This window comes from Wasmannia auropunctata, unplaced genomic scaffold, assembly GCF_000956235.1.
Source record: "Wasmannia auropunctata unplaced genomic scaffold, wasmannia.A_1.0 LD335903.1, whole genome shotgun sequence".
Classification (NCBI taxonomy): domain Eukaryota; kingdom Metazoa; phylum Arthropoda; class Insecta; order Hymenoptera; family Formicidae; genus Wasmannia; species Wasmannia auropunctata.
Genome location: NW_012026987.1, coordinates 3,117,780 through 3,142,138, shown reverse-complemented (window position 1 = coordinate 3,142,138; position 24,359 = coordinate 3,117,780). Strand labels below are relative to the sequence as shown.

Sequence of the window (24,359 nt, the reverse complement as noted above, 5' to 3'; positions counted from 1 at the left end):
TGCGGACGAAGCTCGATTGTGATTGCGTGATATGCGCAGCGTTACATAAAACAACGTAACTGTCTGTCGATCGCGCGCGGTGGAAAGCCGCGCGGCCGCGATCGCGTAACCGGCGTTTAGAGATCGAAGCGCGTGCACGGCGCGAGGCGCAATCATCGCGCCGCGCGCGGGATCGGGATCTCGCGGATGGACGCGGAGCTGCGAGGAAGGAGGACGACGGAACACCGTCGCGGAATGGACGAGCCGAGGAAGTCGACGGGGAAAGCGAGGATCATCTCGGCCAGATGCGGAATCGCCGAATCACCGCGTCCGACGTCGTAAATAAGAGATTAGGCACGAGGGGGAACTTTCGCGTATTAAGTCGCGAACTAATTTGCGCGAAGTCTGCGTGACTCCTTGTGACACCTGAGTGTTTCCTAATTTTCGCGGAGCGAGAATTTTCCCGGGGATTCTTGCGGAATTATTATCGAACGTCGAGATCGGATCGACGCTGGCTAGAAATGTAATTAATTATAATATCCTTCCTTCGGATATAATTAGTACGCTATTGATTAAAAAAAAACAAACCGAAGAAGACAATGTTAACTGAGATTAATCGTGATTAACTGTGAAATCTTTACACGTAGTTGATAATGCCATGTGATTTATAAAATGTCGATAACGTCTACATAACTAAAAAGTCAAAATGAAGTTGCCCGAACGGAGCACAATTGACTAGAACTCATTGTGACATAATTTCACGATCTTGATTCACATTGTGCCAAGGACCGCAACCAGTCCTTTGCTGGAAGACTAGAAAAGAGGACGTAATTCCTGATCAGAAGATAAAGTGGAAGACGAGTGTCGCCTCCATTCTTTTCAAGAAAATTTCCTCGCCGGTCAGCAACATGCTGATCTATGTCTCCACATTGATCTCGGCGCTCCTAATCGAGAGCGACAAAGTCGTGCCCGGTCAGGAGAGGTACAACATGGCGACTTTTATGGTCCTCTTTCTGCTAATCACCATCGAGGTTGTGGTGGTGAAGGTGGTCACCTCCGACATGGAACGAGACGAGGACAGTCATTCAATAAGCGCGGCCGCGGTGTTCTTCGATCGTGAAGATTAAACACGTGCGGCCATTAGCCAAATTAGGAATATTAATATTTAAATTATTTCCGCATTATTTCGAAAGTGGCGCAAGCCAACGAAGACATTTTCGTTAACATCAATAAACATAACGTTTTCATAAAGATATTTTTTTTTAGAAATTATTTATGCGTGTACTGAAACTTTCGCGCAAAAATAATTTCATTGTATTAAAAAAAAACATCGGAAAAAAAGAAAGTAAAATTGCAGCTTTTAGATAATCAAATCACGATAAAATTAACTAATCCCTCTTTAACTTCATTAACTGGGATATAGCCAATATTGCGTGTTACAAAATAGAAAGAAATAACGACGTCGATTTATGACATGCATGTTTGACTTCTGCCACTTTCGAAATAAATATAAATGTTAATTAAATGTGCTCAATGACCGAGAAAAAAATAACTAGAAATGCGCGCTATTGTAGCATAAAACCTTACCCACACTGTACCTATTTATAAGTACTTTCTATTACATTCTCTTTCGTGGCTCGCGCCAATTACAGGTTTCGATAATATGGGATATCTCGTGTAGTAACTCATATATACAGGGTGCCTTGTCACGGGTACGAACTTCTTTTCAAATGGATTACAATATGGACTAAATCTTTTAGTCCACATTGTAATTCTTCAAGTTTTATTTTGGTGCGTTGATAAACTAAAATTTTTATAAATAAAGTTGTAATTGATATAAACAGAAAATTGTAGCCCTCGATTATAATTCAAATAAACTTTCTGAAATCATTTAACTTTCATTTAGGACACGATTACAAATTATTTAATGTTGAAAAAAGCTAAAAAGTATACAAATAAAATAACGTGCTATGAAATTTTAAGACAACTTTTAATTTTAAAAACTAGAAAGATTTCTGCAAATAATAATAATTACATTATTATATAACTCTTATATTCATTGCAAAACTACTTAAACTTGAAATAATCTCGATTTGGTTAAAAAAATAACTATAAAAGTATCCCAATCAAGCAAGAAGAAAGAATTTAGAAACTATTCATTTTCGCTACAAAACAATTACAGCCTTGAGAAGTTGTGTCCTGTATTCGCTTCTGCGGGACACCCTGTACAGTAAATGCATTGTGTTAATAGTTGGTGCATGCATATACAGTAAGCGCGGTTATTTTGTACCGTTACGACGTTGTAAATATGTAACAACTGTGTCCTAGAATACGTAGTTCAAGTCGATCGTTGCGGCTCAAAATATAATAAGTTCGAACAGTTATATCAGGCGTTATATACGCTTATTCTTCGATTATTATTTTACTATATTGAATCTAAACTTTGAATTGTGAACTTTAATTACATCGTCCGCCATCATAAATCTATATGAAATATGTTTGTATTCATAAATAAACTTAATCAATGATACGCTCATCAGACTATTTGTTGATTCATTTTGGAAAACTTCTATATTGGATTATTATTCCACAGTATTCATACAGCAAGTAAATAAGAAATATATTTTGATTATAAATTTTGCGATTAATACGGTGAAATAAATCTGTTGTTCACATTCATGTGTTGCTTGTTTTGAGTTAACCCTCTAATTCACATTTTAATATTCAATAATTGGAATATATTTTACAAATCAAAATTAATCAAATAATATTAAAATATATCGATTAATATATTAACGTAATATTGCCGTATAATTACATTTAAAGAAATATGTATCCATATTAATTTGCCTAAAAAAAAAAAAGCGAAGGCTCAGCATGTATATGTATATCTCTCTTCAACACAAATGCCAATCAAAATGCACAGGATGAATAAATCTTATTTTGATTTATAATGATTCTTATGAATTATGGATGACTTCTAACCAAAAAGATTAAAAAGTAAAATCAGCTCGACGATAAAAATCGATATTCATTATCGATACAGATTCAAGTAGTATCGATTTTTATTATTATTTTCAAATGTATTATTTAATTAATATTTAATAATGCCTAATTAATTAAAAAATTAATTAAACATCTAAAACTAATGACTAATCAGATTAATAACGTATGCAATCGACGAAGCTACTGATTGCTACTATCATTATTTTCCCCTGTTCGCATCTTGATTTATGAAGGAAAAAATTTAGGAAGGATTCGAAGGCGAGGGAAACGAACCGGGTGGTCGCCGACGACGGACATTGCGCCTGTTGCCTAGCACCGTTTCTAGTCGGTCGCGGCGTGCGCTGCAGCGATTGCGGCGCCCGGTCCTGTAGGAAGGCCTGCTCGCGCTGGGACACGTCCGACAATGCCTGGCACTGCATTTTCTGCCATCAACAAAGGTTTCCGCAATAATACGTATTCATACACAGCCTACTATATTATTTATTTTCGAATTGCATCCTCCATCCGTTCGATAAACGAACCATATAATCTTTCTCGAGGCCTCTTTAGAGCCCCTATCATTAAGGCCTAACGTTAAGTTGCATGTAACGTTAAGGATCTTACCAGAGTTCATCGTCAATTGTCTTAAATAAAAAGTCGTACTTTTTTTTGTAATTTCGCAGATCGTGGCTGAAGAGGAATGACAAGTGGTTCGACAATTTCGGCGACGCGGCGAATGAGGAGGAGGAGGAGGAGGAGGAGGGACCGCACAGCTCCTTCGGCACCGCCAAATCGCGCGTTCACGTTGCAGGTAATGCGCAAACGAAATTTTTTACAACGTTATTCGGTCGAAATATTTTTTTTTTTTTCTGTGACTCGCGACAAGGCAGTCGCGGTGGAGGCGCGTCACAAGTGTTCCGGAACGTTCGGCGCGGCGTGTGCTTTCTTTTTCTCTTCGCGACTTTGCATGCGCGCCGTTTTCTATCCCCCGATCGGCCGAACGTCCGTCCTTGTTGCAAGGCAAGAAAAGTCCGCGTAACGGAAGGAGACCTGAACAGTAAGAACGGCTTCGAAAAGTCTCTCACGGTGATGCTCATTGTTTGATGCGCGCCGCGTGATCCGGCCACGTGAAACGTATCAACGCGCTCGATCGGGAAAGAGCCGCCGAGCGATCTAACGGCGTTGCCCTGTACGGTTCGGGATTTAGAAAGCGACTTTTCTACGTCCCGGCGACGGACGGGTTGTGTGATTTGAGGCGACGCGGATGACGGTGACAACGCGAAGATTCAAGTAGTTCCGCGATACCGAGGTACGATCGGGTGCGAAAATATGCGAAACGTGACATTTCATTTAAACGCGGAAAGAAACATGATTCCGTAACTGTGCACGGACGTGACATTCGCGATTTTATAATCTTGTAAACTCTTGTACGCTCAGCGTTAACACAAGTCAAAGCGTGTATATACATACATATTTGATAAGCACATTTCTTAATCGCGACCTTAGTCATTGCTTGATTCCAATTTTCTAATTTTTTCGCAAGAAAGCGCCGAATAAATTCGATTAGAATTCAAGTGCTCTTTGCCTCTCGAGTATCGAAAGTCGAGAGCTACATTTTTAAGGATGCTGTTAATTTTCCAGGAAATGCAGCCGCGATCTCGAACGTGGAGCAGATTCAGGGGGATCGACGCATGGTACGCACGATCCGAAATTTTGTCGAGAAGATCGTCGACGGTCTCGTTGAAAGCGTAGACGACACGCCAGCCGATCAACTCTACGACGACCCTGAGTGTAAGCAAATTATTGCGTGTATAATAGCGACATACACGTCGCTGCGGTGCGACAATAATAAATTTGTAATCGAAATTTTAATTAATCGTCCGCGTTAATCTACAGACAACAAGTTTCTGGAGAAACATCGTTCGCCGTTAATCGCCGCTCTGACTCGATTGGCCACGTGCCTGGAAGCATCCCTTACAAGTAAGTATCCTATTTCATCTACTTCAGTTTAATCGATATCTTTTTAGTTTATTATTCTATCACTGTTAAATCTATAGTGTCAAATTTAATCTTAATTAAGTCGCCACTGCTCCTACTTAATGTATAGTTATTTTTAACTAAAACAATATAATTATTTTTAAATAAAACAACGGAATTTAATCCAAATTTGGGTTAAAATTGAACTGTTTTAAATTATTTAACTCCATTGTTTTAGTTAAAAATAACTATACATTAAGTAGGAGCAGCGGCGACTTAAGTAAGATTAAATTTGACACTATATAGATTTAACAGTGTACCTTCGTTAAAACTTTTCAGTTTTTCAAATCTCGCTTTCTCGTTCTTTTTTTGTTATTTTATGACTCATAAGATGTATTATACGGGTGTAACTTAAATATCGACCACTAATTACATTATAGCGTTATTTCTTGTAAAAAACTGAGTCGAAAAGTCCTGAAACATTTTTTTTTCTACAGTGTTAAATAAAGCGATCATTACTGTAGTAATTATTACTTCATTAAGCATTGTAGAAAAAAATAGCACTCACTAATATAGCACTACCCCTTTTAAAAAATTGATTCGAAAAGTCCGGAACCATTTTTCTCTACAATGTTCAATCGAAGCAGTAATTACTGTAGTAGTGATCGCTTTATTTAGCACTGTAGAAAAAAATGGTTCCAGACTTTTCGACTGTTTTTTTACAAGAAATAACGCTATATAATTATAGTGATCAGTATTTAAGTTACACCATATAGTCGCCTAAGATCCACTTTCGCATTATTACTACGAAAACAGTACATTTGACTTCGCGCAATATCGAGGTCTTGCAGAGTGTATACGAATAAGTTTTGTATTTCTACCTGCATTTATATTTCAACCTTGCCGACACATGTTAATTGCTGTCTTCGGTGCTTGTTTCACGTTTACACTGCAGAGAAAATATTTTGACGAGTTTCGCGGAATTCCAACTTCTCGCAGCGTATTTATAAATAAAGAGCGTTCGCGACAGAGTGTCCTTTTAAAGACTGTTTCTTTTAAAACGCAAATTTCGTAATTCGATGACAATTTTTGCATTGTCACAATATTGTCGCAAATACATAGCATGAATGTGAAGACAGATTTTTGAAGGCTGCAAAAGTTCTCACTTGCAATACCTTCGTGATCTCTCAATTTGAAAAATACAAATTGGCGTATATACTTAAAATTAATTAAATAATTTAAAAATCGCGACTATCGCATGATTTTCGTTGATTGAGAATCGATTCGATTTTCAAATTGATCCACCAAGCAGCAGTCATTGGACTTTAACGCGACAAGACGCCGCGTGCGCAATTCGCGAATGTCGAGTTTTGAGACCGACCATCCGGTGTATCTTGCCACGGTGACGTACACCGGTTATTAACTGCCGGCCGCGATAATGCCTTCCCGACGAAGACAATGCGCGCCGCTCCGCTCCACCGGTCGTCGTTCTCCAGGCACTTTTATCATTATACCCGCGTACGCGACATCTTGACGGCGCGCGATTACGTAAAAGACACTGCCGGCGCTCGTAATTATCGTGTAGCGTCCTCACTCGACTCGCGCAATTTTGCCTTCCCACGAACGAGCCGATCCCGTTAAAACGTGAAAAACGGGAGACAGCCCGTCCATTCGTAGCGAAAATGGATTACAAATTCGTTATCGAACGCCCCCGAAAAATTGAACGACGAGCCTCGGCATCGCAAGTCCAGAAGCGTTTATCAGGCACACGATAAAAAAATTTTCCATCTTTTTCCGTTACAAAAATTTTTTTACTCAAATACAATTTCTCGATTTTATATATTAATTCAATATGTTACGTATATTTCAAACGCGATGAAAGTATCTAATTACAAATCGATTTTGTTACGTATGGTAGTAAAAGATATGTAACACGAATGTGTAAAGATCGCGTTTAGAGATTGGAAATTTGCGGAAGTTTTCTTGCATAATGCAACCAAATGTCACAATAATAGAGAAAATAATATCTCGTTCGAGATAACGCGCTATCAGTGTAATTTTCCCTATTTCGTCGCTATCTGCAATTATTTGAAAATAATCGATGTGATATCACGTATCTTACATTGTCAGAAGAAATGGATTTTAGAAAAGTCTCGCACATTTTACAAAATTCGAGAGGCTGCGATATGTGGACATGTAGTTCAGTGAGAAGTCGATAGATTGTGCACGTTGTATCGCGACGTGGTGTTCTCGTCGAAGCATCTGGCCCGCGTAATCTCGCGAGCGATATCACGTAATGCAATTTCTAAATATCAATATCAGAAAATATAATTCTTTTGCATCTTGTAATATTTAGTTATAATATTGTTTGATACGATATTAATTTTGATAATTAATTTTGTAATAGCAGTAAAAAATTCGAACAAATTTATAATTTTTTATTTCAATTAAAAAAAAACGTCGTAAATGTTTTAAGCCAGTAACACAAATAATCTTCCAAATATCCAGTCTATTTTTATCGTGTTAATGAATATCTTTCCGATCTGATTTTATATCAGGAAAGGGTTTTATATAGACATAAACACTTAATTATATACTAGCTACGTAAAACACAGTTCCGCTGCTTTCACGAACCTTCATTCCGATTTGAAAGGCTTCGAATCGAACGTGACTTCGCGAAAAGGACTTTTCTTAAAAAATCTACCTTGTCGTAAATCACGAATATACTGCGATAACTCTCGCGACCAGTCGCAATGGCAATGGCATGTTAATACAGACACTTGAAGAAAAGAAGAACGCAAACAACTCGAAAACTAGATCAAGAAGTTGACGATTATTTAGTAACAAATTCTCGATAACGAAACTTCAATCTGGATGCCTTGGCTTCGACTTGGCTAAAAAAATTCCTTTTTAACTTAAAATAAACAGCCATATAATACGAGTATTACTGGAATATCGATTAATTGTTTATTATTAAGAATAAACGTATTATAGATATATTACCTGTCTGAGTCTTCCGATCTTCGACAGGAAATTTATGATCGCCTTCGAAGTCAAGTCGCCGAAGTCGAAGGCTCAACTTTCGCCATTGAGAATTCGCTGTTAAATGGCGATCAGCAGCTTTCAAGTCTACTTTTTGAGTCGTTCGACTCTTCCTTTCTTCGTCAGATCTCCGCACAAACGTGTCATTATCAACAACTGGTTGGTCGCGAGAGCAATCAGAATATATTTACGATTCGCAGCACACGTGCCTAAGACAGACTTTCGAAGAAAAGTCTCTTTTACTATATTTCACGATAATATTTAAAGATTAAAAAGAAAATACCTGATATAGTGCCTGATTTATTACAAGTAATGATTTGAAACCTGAATGAAGTTCTGTGAAAGCAGCGAAACTGCGTTTCATTTTTAAGCCTGGGAATAATCAGGCATTTATACATACAAAAATTTTGTTTGCTGTAAGATTACCACCCATTGGGAAAAAATATCTTCCTATTTATCAATTAGAATATAGTCATAAAAACCTAGTTTGATTTATCTGTAAATTGGTTTACAGATGTATCATAATTTTATTTATCTTAAAAATTTACGTAGCTATGAATAATATGAAAAATTATGTGACTGCTTTGACTGCTTTTTACAAAATTAATTGCATTATAGTAAATGTTGAGTGTCTAAAAAATTGTTAAATATGTTATGTAATCCGAGGAAGGTTTTAAGATTGACATATAAAAATATATAAAAATACACAAATAATTATATATGTAATATTAACATATTAATTATATATAATTACGTATATATAATATATATTATATATTCCATATGCATATAAGTATGTGATGAGCGCGAATGTATACGAATATATATAATAAAAAAGAATAAATACTATCTTGTTAAGATTCTAGAATTTAATTGATTATGAAAAGAAAAATTTTGAGATGGCAGCTAATTTTTTTGATTCAAAATGAATTGTGGCGAAAAAGATCCGATCATTGATTACATGAGCAATAATGTGTAATCTAAAATGAGAACTAATTACAGTGAATCTCGCAACGTAATGCTTTTTTCCGATGTATGAATCATCGCAATTTCTTACTCGAAGGATAGATTTTTGATTAACTGATTCGCTAGAGTCTATAGACGAAGGAAGTTACGAAGGAAACGATGAATAATTACAATGTTCTTCGAATGATAATCGCCTAACTCCTTTGAAGAATAGGTATATAAATAGCGCGCCAACAAAGCTGGCTATACATCACTTGTCACGTTTGTCACGAAAATTTCATAGCAGTTTATTATTTTATAAAAAGCTGTCCTTGCATTTTCGCATTTGGCTACTTATCTAAAAACATTATCAAGTACTGTTGCATTTTTATTGCAAAAAAAGACGAATTTTTTACATATAAAATTATATTTAAATTATATTCTACAACAGAACTGTCATTACAATTTTACTCGTTTATTCTGGAGCACTGTTTGTGAAGTAAATCTGATAGATAAATCCGCATAGGAAAGTTCAGGTGCACGAAGTAAAAGTACCCAGGCGAGCGTTATAAGGGAAAACGAGTTCCGCGATTCTTCCGCGAAATCGAAGTGACATTTACGCAGGTTACGAACGACTAATCGTGCCGGTCAACCGGTGTCGCGGAATTTACGGAATTAAACTCGCTAATTTCGACTGTCGTAACGAAACTAGTACCGGACTCCAACCTGCCGCGCGCGGTTGAAGGTGCGGTACGCGAGATCGAGTCTCGCGTAACCCGATCGACTTTTGCATCTTGTCGCGCGTTCTGTTCTTCTGTTTCCACCCTGAAAGGGAGCTGCAGAGAGAGAGACACCGTTCGCGTGATCGAGCCGCGTGTGCACGCGATAACGCGCGTTACGCGAAACCGCATAACGTGGCGAGCGCGAACGGCCGGCGATATCGCTTCAACACGTCGCTCCAATTCCCCGGGTAAGCATAGTGTGGCTTCGCGAACTTAAGCTCGTGCGGCATGTCGTAGCAATAACTGCATACCTTTATATAGCTAAAGCTCCGCCGAGGAAGTTAAAGATGTGAGTAATCAACATCTTGAACGAAAGAGACATTAAAATTCCACATTTTTTTGACGAATACGAGTGGCATATGATCAATATTTTGAAGTAAAAAAGCATTTGTTAGTGTTTTTCACACATAAATTCTTAATGTGTAAAATGCTCTTGAAATACTGCTAATTTAAAAATTAAATTATTATTAAAGACAGATGAATCATCTCAATAAGTAATTCTATTAGAAGTTCAACAAGAAAATTTCATTTTCTTTCAATTTAACATCAAATATAATTATAATTATATATATTATATAATATATATAATTTTGTCTAAAGAACAATTTCAATAAAACGAATCTTTTCTAATACGTGCGTTTGTATTTAATAAATAATTATATTAAATATAATTATTCCTTAAATATAAACGCACGCATTAGAAAAGATCTGTTTCATTAAATTGTGTTCTTTACATCGTTAAAAAGCTACAATACTCCTCGTGCGAACGTTCTCGTCATCCGGCGCAATATTCCGGAGATAACACCCGACGTGTCGAATTCAATTTGAATCACGGGAGAATTACAGATTACCACGGGTCTAATTTCGAGACTTAAGCGATTTAGCGTTACCGCAATTAAGCGTCAAACGCGGGGCGCCGCGTGTGCGCGAATGCGGGCCGCCGTGGTCTCACAAAGCGGGACCCAATCCGGCGGCGCGCGATTATCGTGATAGACGCGCGTTCTCTCGCAAAAGCGACCAGACCTCCCCACTATGAGGAAGCCATAGGTCGTACACATCGTGCACAGGTGGACGAGGACGAGCGACGACGACGGCGACGGCGAGACGTGCGTGTCTCAGTCGCGGACGAGCGAGCGGTGCGAGTGCGCGCGTGTGAAATTCCGCGCGGCGCGCGATTAAGGGACGACCCGCGAAATAAGAGGTAGACAACACACCACGACGACGGAAGGAAACGGGGATACTTATATACGTGAAAACGTGCGAGGAATGTGCCGCGTGAAGCAACGTGAGAAAGGAACGGCGAGACGTTTCTTTAACGGACGCGTGACAGGAGATCTTTAACCTCGGATGGTTACGGTCGTTCGGCTTTACTATTATACACGACGGATCGGTTATAAACATCGGTGACGTTCTGATGAAAGACGCTGGCACGAGCCCTATAGGAAGCAAGATTGACAGGAATCTATATTGTGTGAAACTGAATTTCTAATTCGCGGGAAGAGGGAAAACACTTTGACATCCTTTCCTTTACTTTATAACTATTACTTATAACTTTTCTGTAGAGAAAGAGACAGAGAAGGAATAGAGAAAAAAAAGGAAGAGAGAGAAACAAATCTATATATGTTTGATGGTGTAAAGTTAAAATTTTATTGTGCAGATTTTTATAAACTTTATAAATTTGCTGATTGCAGAGATAATAAGATTTAAAAAATTCAGAGTATGAAACAATTTTTGGATCTTTTTATTAGTTCAAAAACTTTTTATTAATTTAATCGAAAAAAGTATTTATGGATAGTTTGAAGTTTTAATTAGTCTTATTTAATTTACAGAAATATTTACAAATTTATTCCCAAAGGCTTCAAACATTAAACGTACAATATTTTGCAGAATAGATTTCTGTCATTCTATTTTTGTGCCGTCATCTATTTCTTCAGTATAGATAAAAATAGAAAAATGAAAATATATCGCACGATGTCTATAATGTTTATCGATCACGTAATTTTATCGCATCGTGCGAAAAATTCTCAAGAAAGATAAAATTGATCTTCTTGATGATTGAAAACACATTCGTAGCTCGCGCGAAGAGCTCTCTCGTTGTACAAAAATATCAAGGTTGACGCTAATTACACGCGATAAGAGACGATACCGGCCGCGGAAACGAGACAGCGCAGATCTTCTCACGTTCGAGAAATCGATTCAAAGTCCTTGGGTGTCTGGGCATTCACCGACTTTTGATCTCATCTGACACGCAATTATTCTGATAAATGACTCTGTTTTTGCATCGCAAAGGCAAAAAAAGCCTAACAGCTTTCGAAGTTTATGTATCGAGATCAAGTTTAAAATAAGAGCACATAGTTACTTATGATTTGTTACTCTATTTGTACACAAGCCGTTCGGTCCAGTCATTTTCCTCGGCTAATCGAGTATTTAATAAAGCACACACAAGTGTATTTTTAAAAAGGTCTGATTGCTCGAGAGGCAAAGTTATTTTTTCGATTTTTGCCGCTTAATAAGCAATCTCATACCATTTGGGTAATACAAATTCTGTTTGTCATTCCAAAGATCCGTGCGAGACACATCGCTAATTGAGCGATAAATCGCATTATTCAGCACAAACTGTCGTTTTTTTTATTTCAGTTATTACGCATTTTCTCTCAATCATTTGTCATGATTATAATGCCGTCAGCACTTTCAATTCCTTTATTGTCGAAAAGGACGCTGTGTAAAAAAAATTTATAGTTTTTTCGTTAATTTTTATTTGCTATTACGAACTACATTTTTCTAACAGACAATTTTCTATTTAATATGCTATTGATCCATTTAATTAATACGTCTTTACAAGTGAAATATTTTGTTTTCTTGTTTCTTATATATAAATAACGAAATCTAACGAAGTAAAATGATATATTGGCTCATATTTTAAAATAAAATAGAAACTGGAGGAAATAAAGGCCAATAAAACGAGCAAAGATGTTGCAATATAATTACATAATTTTATTTGTTAATATTAAAGCTGTTTTTTTTTTCAATTTCTTTAAAAAAAAGAGTCTACTGTAAGTATGACTCTTTCACAATGTAACTAATAGTTCTACAATCATATATTTAGTTTTTTCGTTATCGAATGACTCTAAACTCTCTTAAATGTTAATGTTATATGTAACTAATAGTTCTACAATCATATATTTAGTTTTTTCGTTATCAAATGACTCTAAACTCTCTTAAATGTTAATGTTATATGTAACTAATAGTTCTACAATCATATTTAGTTTTTTCATTATCGAATGACTCTAAACTCTCTTAAATGTTAATCATGTTTAGAAAAGAATAGTATATATGTATGCTACATTATATTCAAATTTATATGAATTTATATAAATTCATATTCTGGATAAATCTCATAAAATCGAGACATATGTGGCGAATCGAATTCGGGACCGTCGATCACAAATCAACGTACTGGCGCACTGTGCCATTCGCGTTACCCCGCTTCGTTATCAAATAAAATTATGTAGTCATATTGCGGCATCTTCGTTTGCTCACTTTATTGGCCCTTATTTCCTCCAGAAATCTAGCAAATAGATTCCCATTAAGTGCTATCATGCAGAACGAAAGGATTCTTGCGTGTCAAAAAGAAAGAAAGAGGACGAACTTATTATTGAGCTCTCTCGTTATCGTCACGCGTGACGGTCTTTTATCAACTGCATGACACAACTGAACAAACGAGATACTTTTGAGAAATGAAATCGTGACACCTTTCAGCCGAGCGTATTTCAACGTAGTCCGTCGAAATAATCTTTATGCAAACTACGCAAAAATGTCAAGATGCCAGAATTAGCCGATTTACGTTCCACCTCGTGACACATACCTTCTGAGAGACGCGACGTTGCCTCGCCCATCGATTCGTAAACACCCGTATGTCGCGAGACATTTCAAATTCTTTCGTTCACGAACGCCTAATATTATATGTTCTCATTCACTCAGGACGTTTATCTTAAGAGCCGAGATCTCTTAAAATACTCAATGCTGAAAATCAAAACAATTCGCATTCCATGTGAAATACTTTTTATCTCAAATCTATCGAGAAATGTCTATGATTGACAGCCAGCAGAAGCTGGACACACGGTACATAAACGACGCAGTAGATAAATATCGACTTTCTAGGTAATTGCGATGTTCTCTTATCGAATCTACTCGACGTAGGAAAAAAAATCCACGTGTTTCATTTCAAATATCACGTGAAGAGATACAGGTAGCTGATATACTGGCCGTAAAATAAACCGAGCGATCTGAAAATCGGAATAAACTTAAGTTATTGCATAATACTTCCGTGGTTAAGGTGCGTCCAGTTGACATACACGGAATAAAGTCGCGCACGTGGGGAAACGTCGGAAAACGTGATATGCTCGATCATGATGTTTGTCGTATAGCCTTCAACCGCGTCATCTTTACAAAAAAAAAAAAGCAGAAGCGCGCTTAGAAGGAATTTTAAAGTTCGAACGTTGACGTCGCCACGCTTCGGCACGCGTGACGGTCAACATTTGCCATGCAAATGAGAATTTAAAAATCGAACGTTGGAAAAAAAGGAAGAAAAAGAGCTGACGTCACTGCGCGCGTGTACGAATATTCGCGAAAGTCATCGAAGACGTGCGCGTACTATACGTAAAAAACATGACGATCGCAATTAATAGTTTCGACCGGTGACTCTATAATCGCTCCGATTGTCGTCGATGCATGAATGCGATGAATAAACGTATCATTAAGGTGCATAATTAATTATTATCGTATAGATAATTTTCAAATGGATGCAAGACTTATTTTACGGCCTTATCCTAAAACCGAGAAATATGATGATATGTTTTCAACAAGTCATAGAAATAAAAAAAAATTTACGTTTCAATTACAGAGGTAGTAAATGTTAAAATTTTCTTTACAGATAATTTCTAAGTAGATGCAAAATTTTATGACCTTACCTTAAAACCGAAAAATATAGCGGTATATTTTTTTAAACTACACTTAAATCTATAATTCAAGTCAATTTAAGTCGCCATTGCTTCTACTTATCGTTAATATATCGTTATTTTTAACTAAAACAATGGAATTAAACAGTTTAAAACAGTTCAAATTTAACCCAAATTTTGGTTAAATTTGAACTGTTTTAAACTGTTTAACTCCATTGTTTGAGTTAAAAATAACGATATATTAAGCAGGAGCAGTGGCGACTCAAATTGGGTTAAATTTGACACTATAGATTTAGCAGTGTAGTCTATCTACAGAGATAAGAAAAATACGTACCTCGATTACGGAGAGATAATAAACATTAAAATTCTCTTCGTGGACTGATATCGCATGGAATGCGTGAGAAAGATATCTCAGAATTTAGACTATTTTCATTTATACGAGTCCTGAGAAGGGCGCATCGTCACATTTCCCAAGTAATTAAGACAAAGCGCAATTTACGTTCCGACTTCGAAATAATTCTATAAATTACGGGGTGACGTAAGATGAGCCTAGTTATTCTTAGCGAAGGTATCGCGCCCGCGAAGAATGTTAATGTCTAACAAATAAGTATCAACCTTGCTGATAAACGTGTGTACGTATGTGTGCTAAGTGCCCGATATTCGATTCTGAACTTCGGCGGGGAAGTGCGCCGACGAGGACGGAAAGAGTTAGAAAAGAATAGGAGGGACCGAGGGTAACCGCATTAGCCGATGATACGATGTGAAAGGTGCAGTTAATGCAACTGCAGTCGGCCGAAGAGATGTTGACGTTGATCGGTGGTCTGATCGTCGCCTATTTCGTCTACGTTCTCATCTCGAGGAAAAATGGTAAATATCTGGTGCTAAACCTAATAATGTTCGTTTCCTGCGAATGTATTTAATGTTCCACGAAATTCTATGTCTGTACAAGTTTCATCATTTATGTTTTAATCCTATCCGTATCCTGTCTTGCGTTTTATAAATACACGCTTAAAAATAGAGAAAAAATTAGTATATAATATTATGTAAGTACTAAAAATGTTAAAAGTGATCGAAAATCAAACGAAACTAATGCGCATTTTTTGCCGTGACTAAAAAAATGAACAATTAACTCTACAGAATTATTTAATGTTAAAAATAATTAATCATAACATATTTCGTCAATTTTTCCATCATAACAAATCGTTTTATCAGCGTAACAAAGACGATGCGTTATTAGTGTTCTATCTTTTCGTCGCAAATAATTCCGATTTCTTATCTTCTTATCTCTAAGCAATCTCCGACGTAGAGAAACGGATAACAGCAGTGGTCATCACTTCTTGCAATATAAGGAAAGCAATAACCTGATATATAATATTATCACAAGTAATATAGCAATTACATTACTATTTTCAGAATGAGAAAAAATTAATTTATATATTATAGAGAATATTTTTTACACTGTAATATAATGATGTAGTGATATCACTCTGTTACACATTCATTTTCTCATACTGAACTAGAACCTATTTAATTAGCCGTTTAGGAAAAAAACATCTCTCCATAATTTTTTGTAAACAGAGAAACGCCGCGTTTACTCTCTACACGTAATTATTAAATTTTTTTTGTTTTCTACCGGAGGCAGCAAATAACGAAAATCGTAGAAGAAAGAGATACTCAAGGTTTAATTCCACACTTTTCACTTCTCTATATATTCTATTTTAACAGCATATTATATTCCACTTTCTTATTCCAAGCCGCGTACGTGTTACTCCCACTCCGAGACACCTCCGTACGTATACGAATTTTTGTTTCTCCATTCATCAGTATAGCCCCCGAACTTTCGCATGAAAACGCGCGCCGTTCGCGCATCCTCTCGCGAGATATCGCCGTTCTCTCCGCGCGCAAAACTGGTCCAGTAACCTCGTCTCGAGAGCTTCGAGCGCGATCGACCATTTATAACGTCGCAATCGACAGACGACGAAAAAGGGGAAATACCGCGGCGCAACGGTTTTACGACTTCCGTTATCCGGATTTTTTACGCGTTCTTGCGCGCGCGCGCGCGCGCTATATTAAGGTGTCACATTGAATGAACGTTGAATTTCTCCGAGACAGGAATGAGTTTCCCACATGAAGCACGCTTGTTACCGCGGAGTTTATCTACCGAATTATTCGCGCACCAATGAGAAAGCATCTGTATCTGTAAACCAAATTTTTATTTTACCGACTATTGTCTCGATAGCGCGATCCTAATTGACGCGCCGCGTCGTGAGAAAGCCGACGCGTCGTCGGTTTTCTTAAATTCGACGCTCGTGAAATACAGAAAACGGCAAACTCGAAAGCTATCCTACGATTGTTCCCAGGCAAAGTTAAAGCTATTATAACGCGAAAGGAAAGCTACACAGAGAACTGGTAGCAAGCCGGCAAAACGAAAATTTATCGGGATAGAGAATTTATGCAGATTCTCAAGCTCAATCCTTAAAATCTCTATATTTTACATTTTGTAGCTTTGATTTATCGTCGATGATCTCGAAGGTCACGTTGACATCTTTCTTTTCATACAAATTGTACATTGAGTTACAATCACGTGAACCGATCAAGCAACGTTTTCTTCCAGCCAATCGGTCACGGCAGGAAGACTCGATTATCACGGATTAATTATGCGCAATTATTATTCCTATACGTCACGCGACTACCGCGACACGTCGTTCGACGTATAATCGTACGAGAAAAAGAAAAAGATCGATCGAAGGTCAGTGTGTGGCGCTGGCTTTATCGACATTAATAAATGTCGAGAGAGAGAGAGAGAGAGAGAGAGAGAGAGAGAGAAACGGCGATTTAGCTTCGCCGAAGAAACTTCGTCTACATGCCGGATAATAATACGACTAATGTTTAAGGCGGTCGGATCGCGCGCAAAATACCTGTTGTCGGCCTTCACCTTCTACGGCGCGAGATCAAGGCTGGATGTCCTCGACAAGGTAGATCCTCGATTATGTGTATGCAAGAAGTGGCTGTGTGAAACACGAGCGTTATACAGAGTAAGAGAAAGAAAAAGAAAGAGAGACAGAGAGAAAAAGAGGAAGAAAAAGAAAGAGGGGACGTTCACGCACGCGATGTGTTTATTTGCGAATAGCTGAGTGTGTTGTACTCGAGGATTATTAATCATCTATACAGGATGTCGCGAGCAACAACACGCGTATCTTTCCAATAAAATATTCCTTGAACTATATTTTGCTGAATTTTTATAGATAAAAGATTATCTCAATTTTATATGTGTGGAAACTTGAAAAGTTCGCATATCAAAAAGCAAAAAATCAACTTTTTGTTGGTAGTGAAATTGTCCATGAATTTTTTGGGTCACTGAAATTTTCTTTGAGTTTTTTTTTTAATTTAACGTTTTCTTAAAAATAATTCTTACTCATAGTTACTCAGAGTTACTCAAAAATTCCAACAATTATTCCTGATTTGAAACGATAGAAGCAAAAATAAAAAAATTTCTTTCTAATTGATTTTTCAATTCTTGGATGAAAATTTGCTAAGTTTCCACAGGACAAAATGACAACATTTTTTTTAGAATATGTCATTAAGAAAACATTGACCTCTTAATCCAAATTTTCAAGATTCAGGAAAACATTCTTTTAAAAATCCTCCTAAAGATCAACTATTAATTCACACACTATTTATTCGATAAACATGTAATCGAGATTGAGATCACCATTGACGTTCAGAATCTAAGGTGAAAATGCAGACGGAGTAAAAATTGCAGACCTCGAGTTTCCCGTGGAAAGAGTTCAGGAGGTCGGTAAATTTCACTTGGCGGCCGCGATCTGCGGCGGACGAGGTACGCAAAAGAGGAAGAAAGAGAGAGAGAGAGAGAGAGAGAGAGAGAGAGAGAGAGAGAGAGAGAGAGCGAGAAAGAGAGAAAAAGGAGGAGAGGGACGAGATGAAGTCGCGAGAGTCGTCGACGAGAGGAGTGGCCGTAAGGATGCATCATCAGCGCAAGGTCGCGTCGGAGAAATTACCGCGAAGAAGAAACGGCCGGCGCTCTCGTGAATGCCGGCCGTACACCGCCGTTATCTCTCGTCTGTGACTCTATCACGCCGAAGAAAGTGCGGTGCGACTCGCGCTTATGCTATACCCCGTTTTACTATAACCGTTCGCAAGGTGCGCTCGATCGTTCGCGATAGAGTGTCCGACAGTCACTCCGCGGAGACCGCGATCGATCCATGGAGGCCAATCGCCCGGTCGAACGCGAATCAACACTCGGAGGATTGGTGGGAGTACGCGATGCAAAATAGTTCTAAAAGAGAATCAGAGAAATCGTAATTTCTTAATCGAACGAGAATTTCGTGTTCTCGAACGAGGTGCTCTTATACACACGTTCTCAAGTATATCGATAATAAATGTAGATTATCAGAATAAATATGATCTGCATCGCCTTGCGGCCGAAGTCCACAACGTGTTTTTCAACGAAATCGGTACGCGTTAAACTTCTAATTAAAAAAAAAAACTTAGAGATTTTATTTTATAATTAGAGAGAAGTCGATGAACGTGACAAGAGCAACGTTAAGTGTAATATTCGAATTTAACGGTACGACCGCGACGACTCGGAGGTACCTCTATGTCGCACTCGTATAGTAATTGCAGACGCAGAATGACCGGCAGAATGTATTCTCATCATCGATCACTGCAGTGACAATGTCTCGACAATTTTCCGACTTGATGTTCCAGACAAACCATCTACGGATCCGCCGGCTATGGCGCACGCGGCGCTCAGAGAGATCGTCGAGCGAGCCGTCGAGGAAGCTCGGAAGTTACCGGGATTGAATGCGTCCTCCGCGGAGGACGCAGAGCCTCCTCTAGATGGGCGCGTCGCCGCGGACGATAATTACGAGGATCTTCTCGCCACCGCGATCCTCAATAAGGTTGTTTCAATGCGCTAAACTGGAATCTAGTCTTAAGAAAGCGATAGATTTCCACAATTAGTTACGGACAATATCTTTGAAACGTTTTGAATTGAAACAATTATTACATTCTAAATTATATTTTAAATAATAAAATATATTAAATTCTAAAATTAATTATAAGAGGATAAACCTCTATATTCTCTACATTAAATATATTAATTAAAATCTGCATTATGTTCGCATCGATTATCAGAAATTTAGATGCGCGCGCTGTATTCTCTTACATTCATTATTACCAATTAAAAATTAAAGCGCTACTTGAATTAAATACGATCTAAATTCATTAAGAAATCACGATGCGCACTGTATTTTTTTTTACGTTAATTATTACCGATGAAAAATTCACGTTCGCCGATAAAGCGCTGCGCTTAAATGAAGTATATGACCGAATTCGTCATGCGCATTTTAGGTCATCGAGAGATACCAAAGGGAACGGGTCGACGGCAACAGCAACGTCGTGCACGACACAGATTCGCCTAAAGCAAAGTATACCGCAAGTGTGTAGAATTGACTTAACATATTATCGCGTGAAGAAGCGTGGAAGAAGCGGTCTCGTATTTACGAAGACGATGTTCCTTTTTCCAGACGAGAGCGAGCACGGCCTTGAGGAAGACGCGGCGAGTTACGCGTCCGACCGTCTCGAGTGCAACGGCGATCACGGCGCGTCGATCAGGCGGAATGAAGATGGTCGGAAACCGGTGTCCTTTACGGTACGGATGCCGATCACGATACGGCATTCACATATATTCTCGCGCATATCGCGGCGCGGAATACCACGGCTATTAAACGCAAAGATGAAAACGTGAAATTTGCATATCACAGAGATTCGAATTCTCCAAACGTAATGCGTATAATCGATATATGTAATAAAATGTAACGGTATAGTTGTCGCTCTCTGACGGAGACGGAATTTTCCCGGTTACAGATGGAAGAGAGGATAGAGGAGGTAACCACGATCACGTCGGACGATGACGAACTTCGTGACAACGGCGTCTTGGAATTTGGATGCACCCGGCGTGTACCGTTTCCGGAATACGGGATGGACATCGTTGACCGTGAGTTAAGAACTTCGACTTTCACTTCGAATGTCATTTACATATTTAAATAAGCGCACGGAATCGTCTGTGTGTAAAATATCATATCACGCCGTACAGCATAATGAAAATAATACTTCAAGATTAATTAAAATTTTACTCTCACAATCGCTCTTGATTTCAAAATATATTTCAATACTCGAATAATTATCCGAAACTCTCTTTTTTTCAAAAAAAAAGATGTAAAAAATAAAATAATATCTCGTGCAATTGTTTTGACCATAAAGCAAATTACAACTTTATCGTACATTATAAAAATATAACTATGCATTTTGAATTGAATTTGTAAAAATAACTATGTATTTTGAATTGTTTGTATAACAGCTCCGCGAGAATTACCCTCGCCGTCGCCATCATCGTCGTCAGATTCTTCGGATTTAAATCGCAACGAATATCCGGTCAGGACGAAACGTCACGCCGCTGGTCGCACGATGGATATAATCTCGCCCATCGAGTCCTGGGAGGACAACTGGCTGTTCCAGAAGAAGAAGCACTCCCGAACGCAGCCGGACGCGGTCGCTATGCTGGTACCGAGCTCGAACGCGTACTACAAGGCTCTGATCGGCGACCGGGATGCCGAGGACACGTCCGACCTATCCGAGTGCTCGTCCACGAAATCCGACGAGGAGATCGAAAAGGAACTGATGGAGGCGATCAACAACGTGATTCCGAGGACTCCCAGGGTATCCGAAAGCGACGCGGCAAATATCCAGACCGAGGGCAATCAGGAGGAAGCAAACATACCGACAACTCAACTCGGAAAGGATGAAGTCGACACCTGCCAAGCGAAAAAGAAAACTGAATCGAACGTGACTGTCTGCGAGGGTTTCGATGGGACAAATCACGAGGGATTCTCGAAGCTCTCGGAAATATCGAAGAAGACAGTCGAGCGTGAAGATGATGAAGGGAAACGAAATGAAAGTTCATTTGCGTCGATAACCGTGGCAACGGGAGACGATAAAGCCAAAGAAAAGTCCAAGGATACGACCGAGCGCGGCGAAAGGACGATCGCGACTGTGGTGGAAAGTTCGGAGCAAAAGGAAATAAAGATGCAATCTGAGAAATCGAGTGAAAACAAGAGGAGCGATCGAGGGGAAAACGTCGCCGACGAAAACGAAGAGCAACGGGAGAGCGAATACACCGAGCACTACGACACGGCGATCCAGAGACACCTGGACAGTTTAACGAAAGTCGAAGTTTACTCGGGAGAGAGTGAGACGGCCGTTGGGACGAGAAAAACGACGGACGAACAGCTCAGAAAATCGGAGAACAATTCGATCGAGGGAACAAAAAGGTAGGAGTCTCGAAATGTATGTTTTTTTTTCTAACTAATGCTTTTCTTTTTCAATCATCTGTATATAATTTCACTTTAAAATAAAGAATAGAGAATTACAGTTTTTAAACTTAAATTAAATTTATACATATATTTGCGAAGTGTATTGTCTAAATTTATTTTTGCCTCCGAATTTCTGTTCTCTCAGTCTTTGTTTTTAGATTTCTTTTTTTTCGTGCGTTTGCAAGGATATATAATAAATATGAATGAAGCGAGTTCGGGTTTCGAAATGAATGCGTAATAAGCGATAATAATAGTTCCAGTTTCCTACGCAACTCGGTATTGCATGAGTTCCGTATCCTGCTACATAATTCTTTTCGTCGTTTCGCCGCGGCACGGCGTGCCTCTTTCATAATTCTTTTTCGACTTTATGCAGCGAACGTTCAGAAGCCGAAGTCCAATTGTCTTATGCAACGATCGACGAGAATCACGTCGACATGACAAGTGAAAATGATCCATTAAGCGCCCCTCCGCGGCCAGGTAACTTTACTTACTCACATATGATAAATATTGTACGCAATATGCGATAAGCGCTGAAAAATCCCTCGCAATCTCGTATTTCTTGAATTTATAAGAGAATACTAAAGACAAAATTCCATTTTATCTTCCAGATGTAAAATATTATGCATGAAATAATTTACTTATATACACATTTTACACAGAATGAATAATAATTACACACCCGAGGTAATTGTTACATAACATTATTGAATACGTGTAAGGTCCCGAGAAAAAATTTTATAGCGTCAAAGAGTTTTACGTTACATAAAGTGAGGGATAGTGTTTTAATTGCAATTCTTTGAAGTATAAAAAATCTTAATGAACATCTCTAAGAAAAATTCTTGATGTTCTGCTAAAAAACGCGGGAAGATTCGCGAATAAAATGAAATATTCATGTAGCATGTTGAGCATATTGCGAATATGACGATGAATAAATGTATAGGCACAATAGCGGAACGCGAGCACAAAAAATGGGAAAACGCGCCGCCGATCGAAAACAATCCCTACAGCGAGGCGAACATACGAAAGCGATGCTTGGAGAGGCAGTATTCGAGAAATTCGGACATTCCAGGGTAAGAATCTCACGCGAAAAATATTTTGCGAATATCACTCTAGTCGCAAAGATTTCCATTTTTCACTCATTTGTTCAGAACCCATTACGAGTTAACAAAGCTGAACGAAGTGAATCTGGAGATTCCTCCGCTCCTGACACCCGATCGAACGGACATTAAGCGGTAACTTTCATTAATATTTCCGAAATCATAAAGGCGCCAATCACAATTAAGACACGCGATGCATTAAAGAAAATCAAGTGAATTATTTCTCTTGCTAATTTTCACGCACTAAAGTTTTCTTGAAATATCAATTGACTAAGAGATAAATGGAAAAAACAAAGAGTCAAGTGCCGATCATTTTTCATTTACGAGTTCTGCGAAGCTAATAGTCCGATTTTTCTGTGCAGATTCGGCAGGGATTACTACATCAACCAATCGAAGGCGGCCAGTGGAGAACGGCTGCAGGAACGGGCCAGGTCGGCGATGTCCTCGATGTCGAGCAGACCGAGCAGCTCGCTGTCCCAGCAGTCGAGCTGCGCCGGCGACGAGCAACACGAACGACAGGTGAGTCACGACGAGCTCGAGCAATTCGAGGCCGCTTCGCTGCGCGGCAGCCTTCCTAGACGATGCTGCCGCGATCCCCTCGCCAGTCCGCACTTCGCGATCAACCCCCTCCTGCATCTGGAGCACGCGAGCGATCGATCGCGCCGCGATGACGACGGCGAGCGAGCCGAGAATCCCGTAGGGAACGACGTTCGAATGATGCGCCCCGAGGAGGGGGAAAGCACGAGAGAAGACGCGGAGGACGATCGAGGCTCCGAGAATTTCGCGGAGCCGAATGTAGGAGCTACTTTCGAAGGGGAAGAGGACAACTGCGTCCTGCAGGCGGTGGGCGTCCTGGAGGTCGGCACGGATCCTCGGAAGTCAGTATCACCGGTGAACTGGAATCGGCCCTGGGAGGGCGATCGCGAGGGTAGCGCCGATCGCGAGGAGCCGATAGTACCGCGGTACGACAATCGCGCGGGATCGCCGGGCTATCGGGACGATCGCGATCCGGGCGATCACGACTCCGGAATGTGCTCGATCGGCTCGCGCGACTCGGAGAGCAGCGAGCGCGAGCGCTGGCGACGGTTGTACCGGATGGCGGATAACGATCCCGGTGGCGACAGCGGGCAGATATCGTCGATCGGCGGCAGGAGGTTCTGGACCACCGGCGGATACAAGTACCACACGTTCGGTGGCATC

The 24,359-nt window shown here is 39.1% G+C and overlaps 2 protein-coding genes across 10 annotated transcripts in view; one reads left to right on the top strand and one right to left on the bottom strand.

The window, feature by feature from the left end:
• The window catches only part of LOC105455470 (uncharacterized MFS-type transporter C09D4.1), a 57,372-nt gene that overhangs the window by 23,727 nt on the left and 9,286 nt on the right, over nucleotides 1-24,359 (bottom strand). The window lies entirely within an intron of this gene.
• Nucleotides 1-24,359, top strand: part of LOC105455471 — a 38,569-nt gene that overhangs the window by 7,254 nt on the left and 6,956 nt on the right. The window contains exons 2-14 of one of the 9 annotated variants that reach the window (XM_011698817.1): nucleotides 3,231-3,422; nucleotides 3,648-3,775; nucleotides 4,606-4,755; nucleotides 4,861-4,944; nucleotides 19,397-19,590; nucleotides 20,042-20,129; nucleotides 20,218-20,342; nucleotides 20,558-20,687; nucleotides 21,051-22,020; nucleotides 22,436-22,539; nucleotides 23,003-23,132; nucleotides 23,211-23,294; nucleotides 23,522-23,678. In XM_011698817.1, coding sequence (XP_011697119.1) covers nucleotides 3,231-3,422; nucleotides 3,648-3,775; nucleotides 4,606-4,755; nucleotides 4,861-4,944; nucleotides 19,397-19,590; nucleotides 20,042-20,129; nucleotides 20,218-20,342; nucleotides 20,558-20,687; nucleotides 21,051-22,020; nucleotides 22,436-22,539; nucleotides 23,003-23,132; nucleotides 23,211-23,294; nucleotides 23,522-23,678 — 2,536 coding nt within the window. Of the gene's footprint in view, nucleotides 1-3,230; nucleotides 3,423-3,647; nucleotides 3,776-4,605; nucleotides 4,756-4,860; nucleotides 4,945-10,778; nucleotides 11,180-12,573; nucleotides 13,960-15,211; nucleotides 15,536-19,396; nucleotides 19,591-20,041; nucleotides 20,130-20,217; nucleotides 20,343-20,557; nucleotides 20,688-21,050; nucleotides 22,021-22,435; nucleotides 22,540-23,002; nucleotides 23,133-23,210; nucleotides 23,295-23,521; nucleotides 23,679-24,359 lie in introns of those variants that run through there. The other 8 variants (XM_011698818.1, XM_011698819.1, XM_011698821.1 and 5 more) reach the window with 8 other exon arrangements.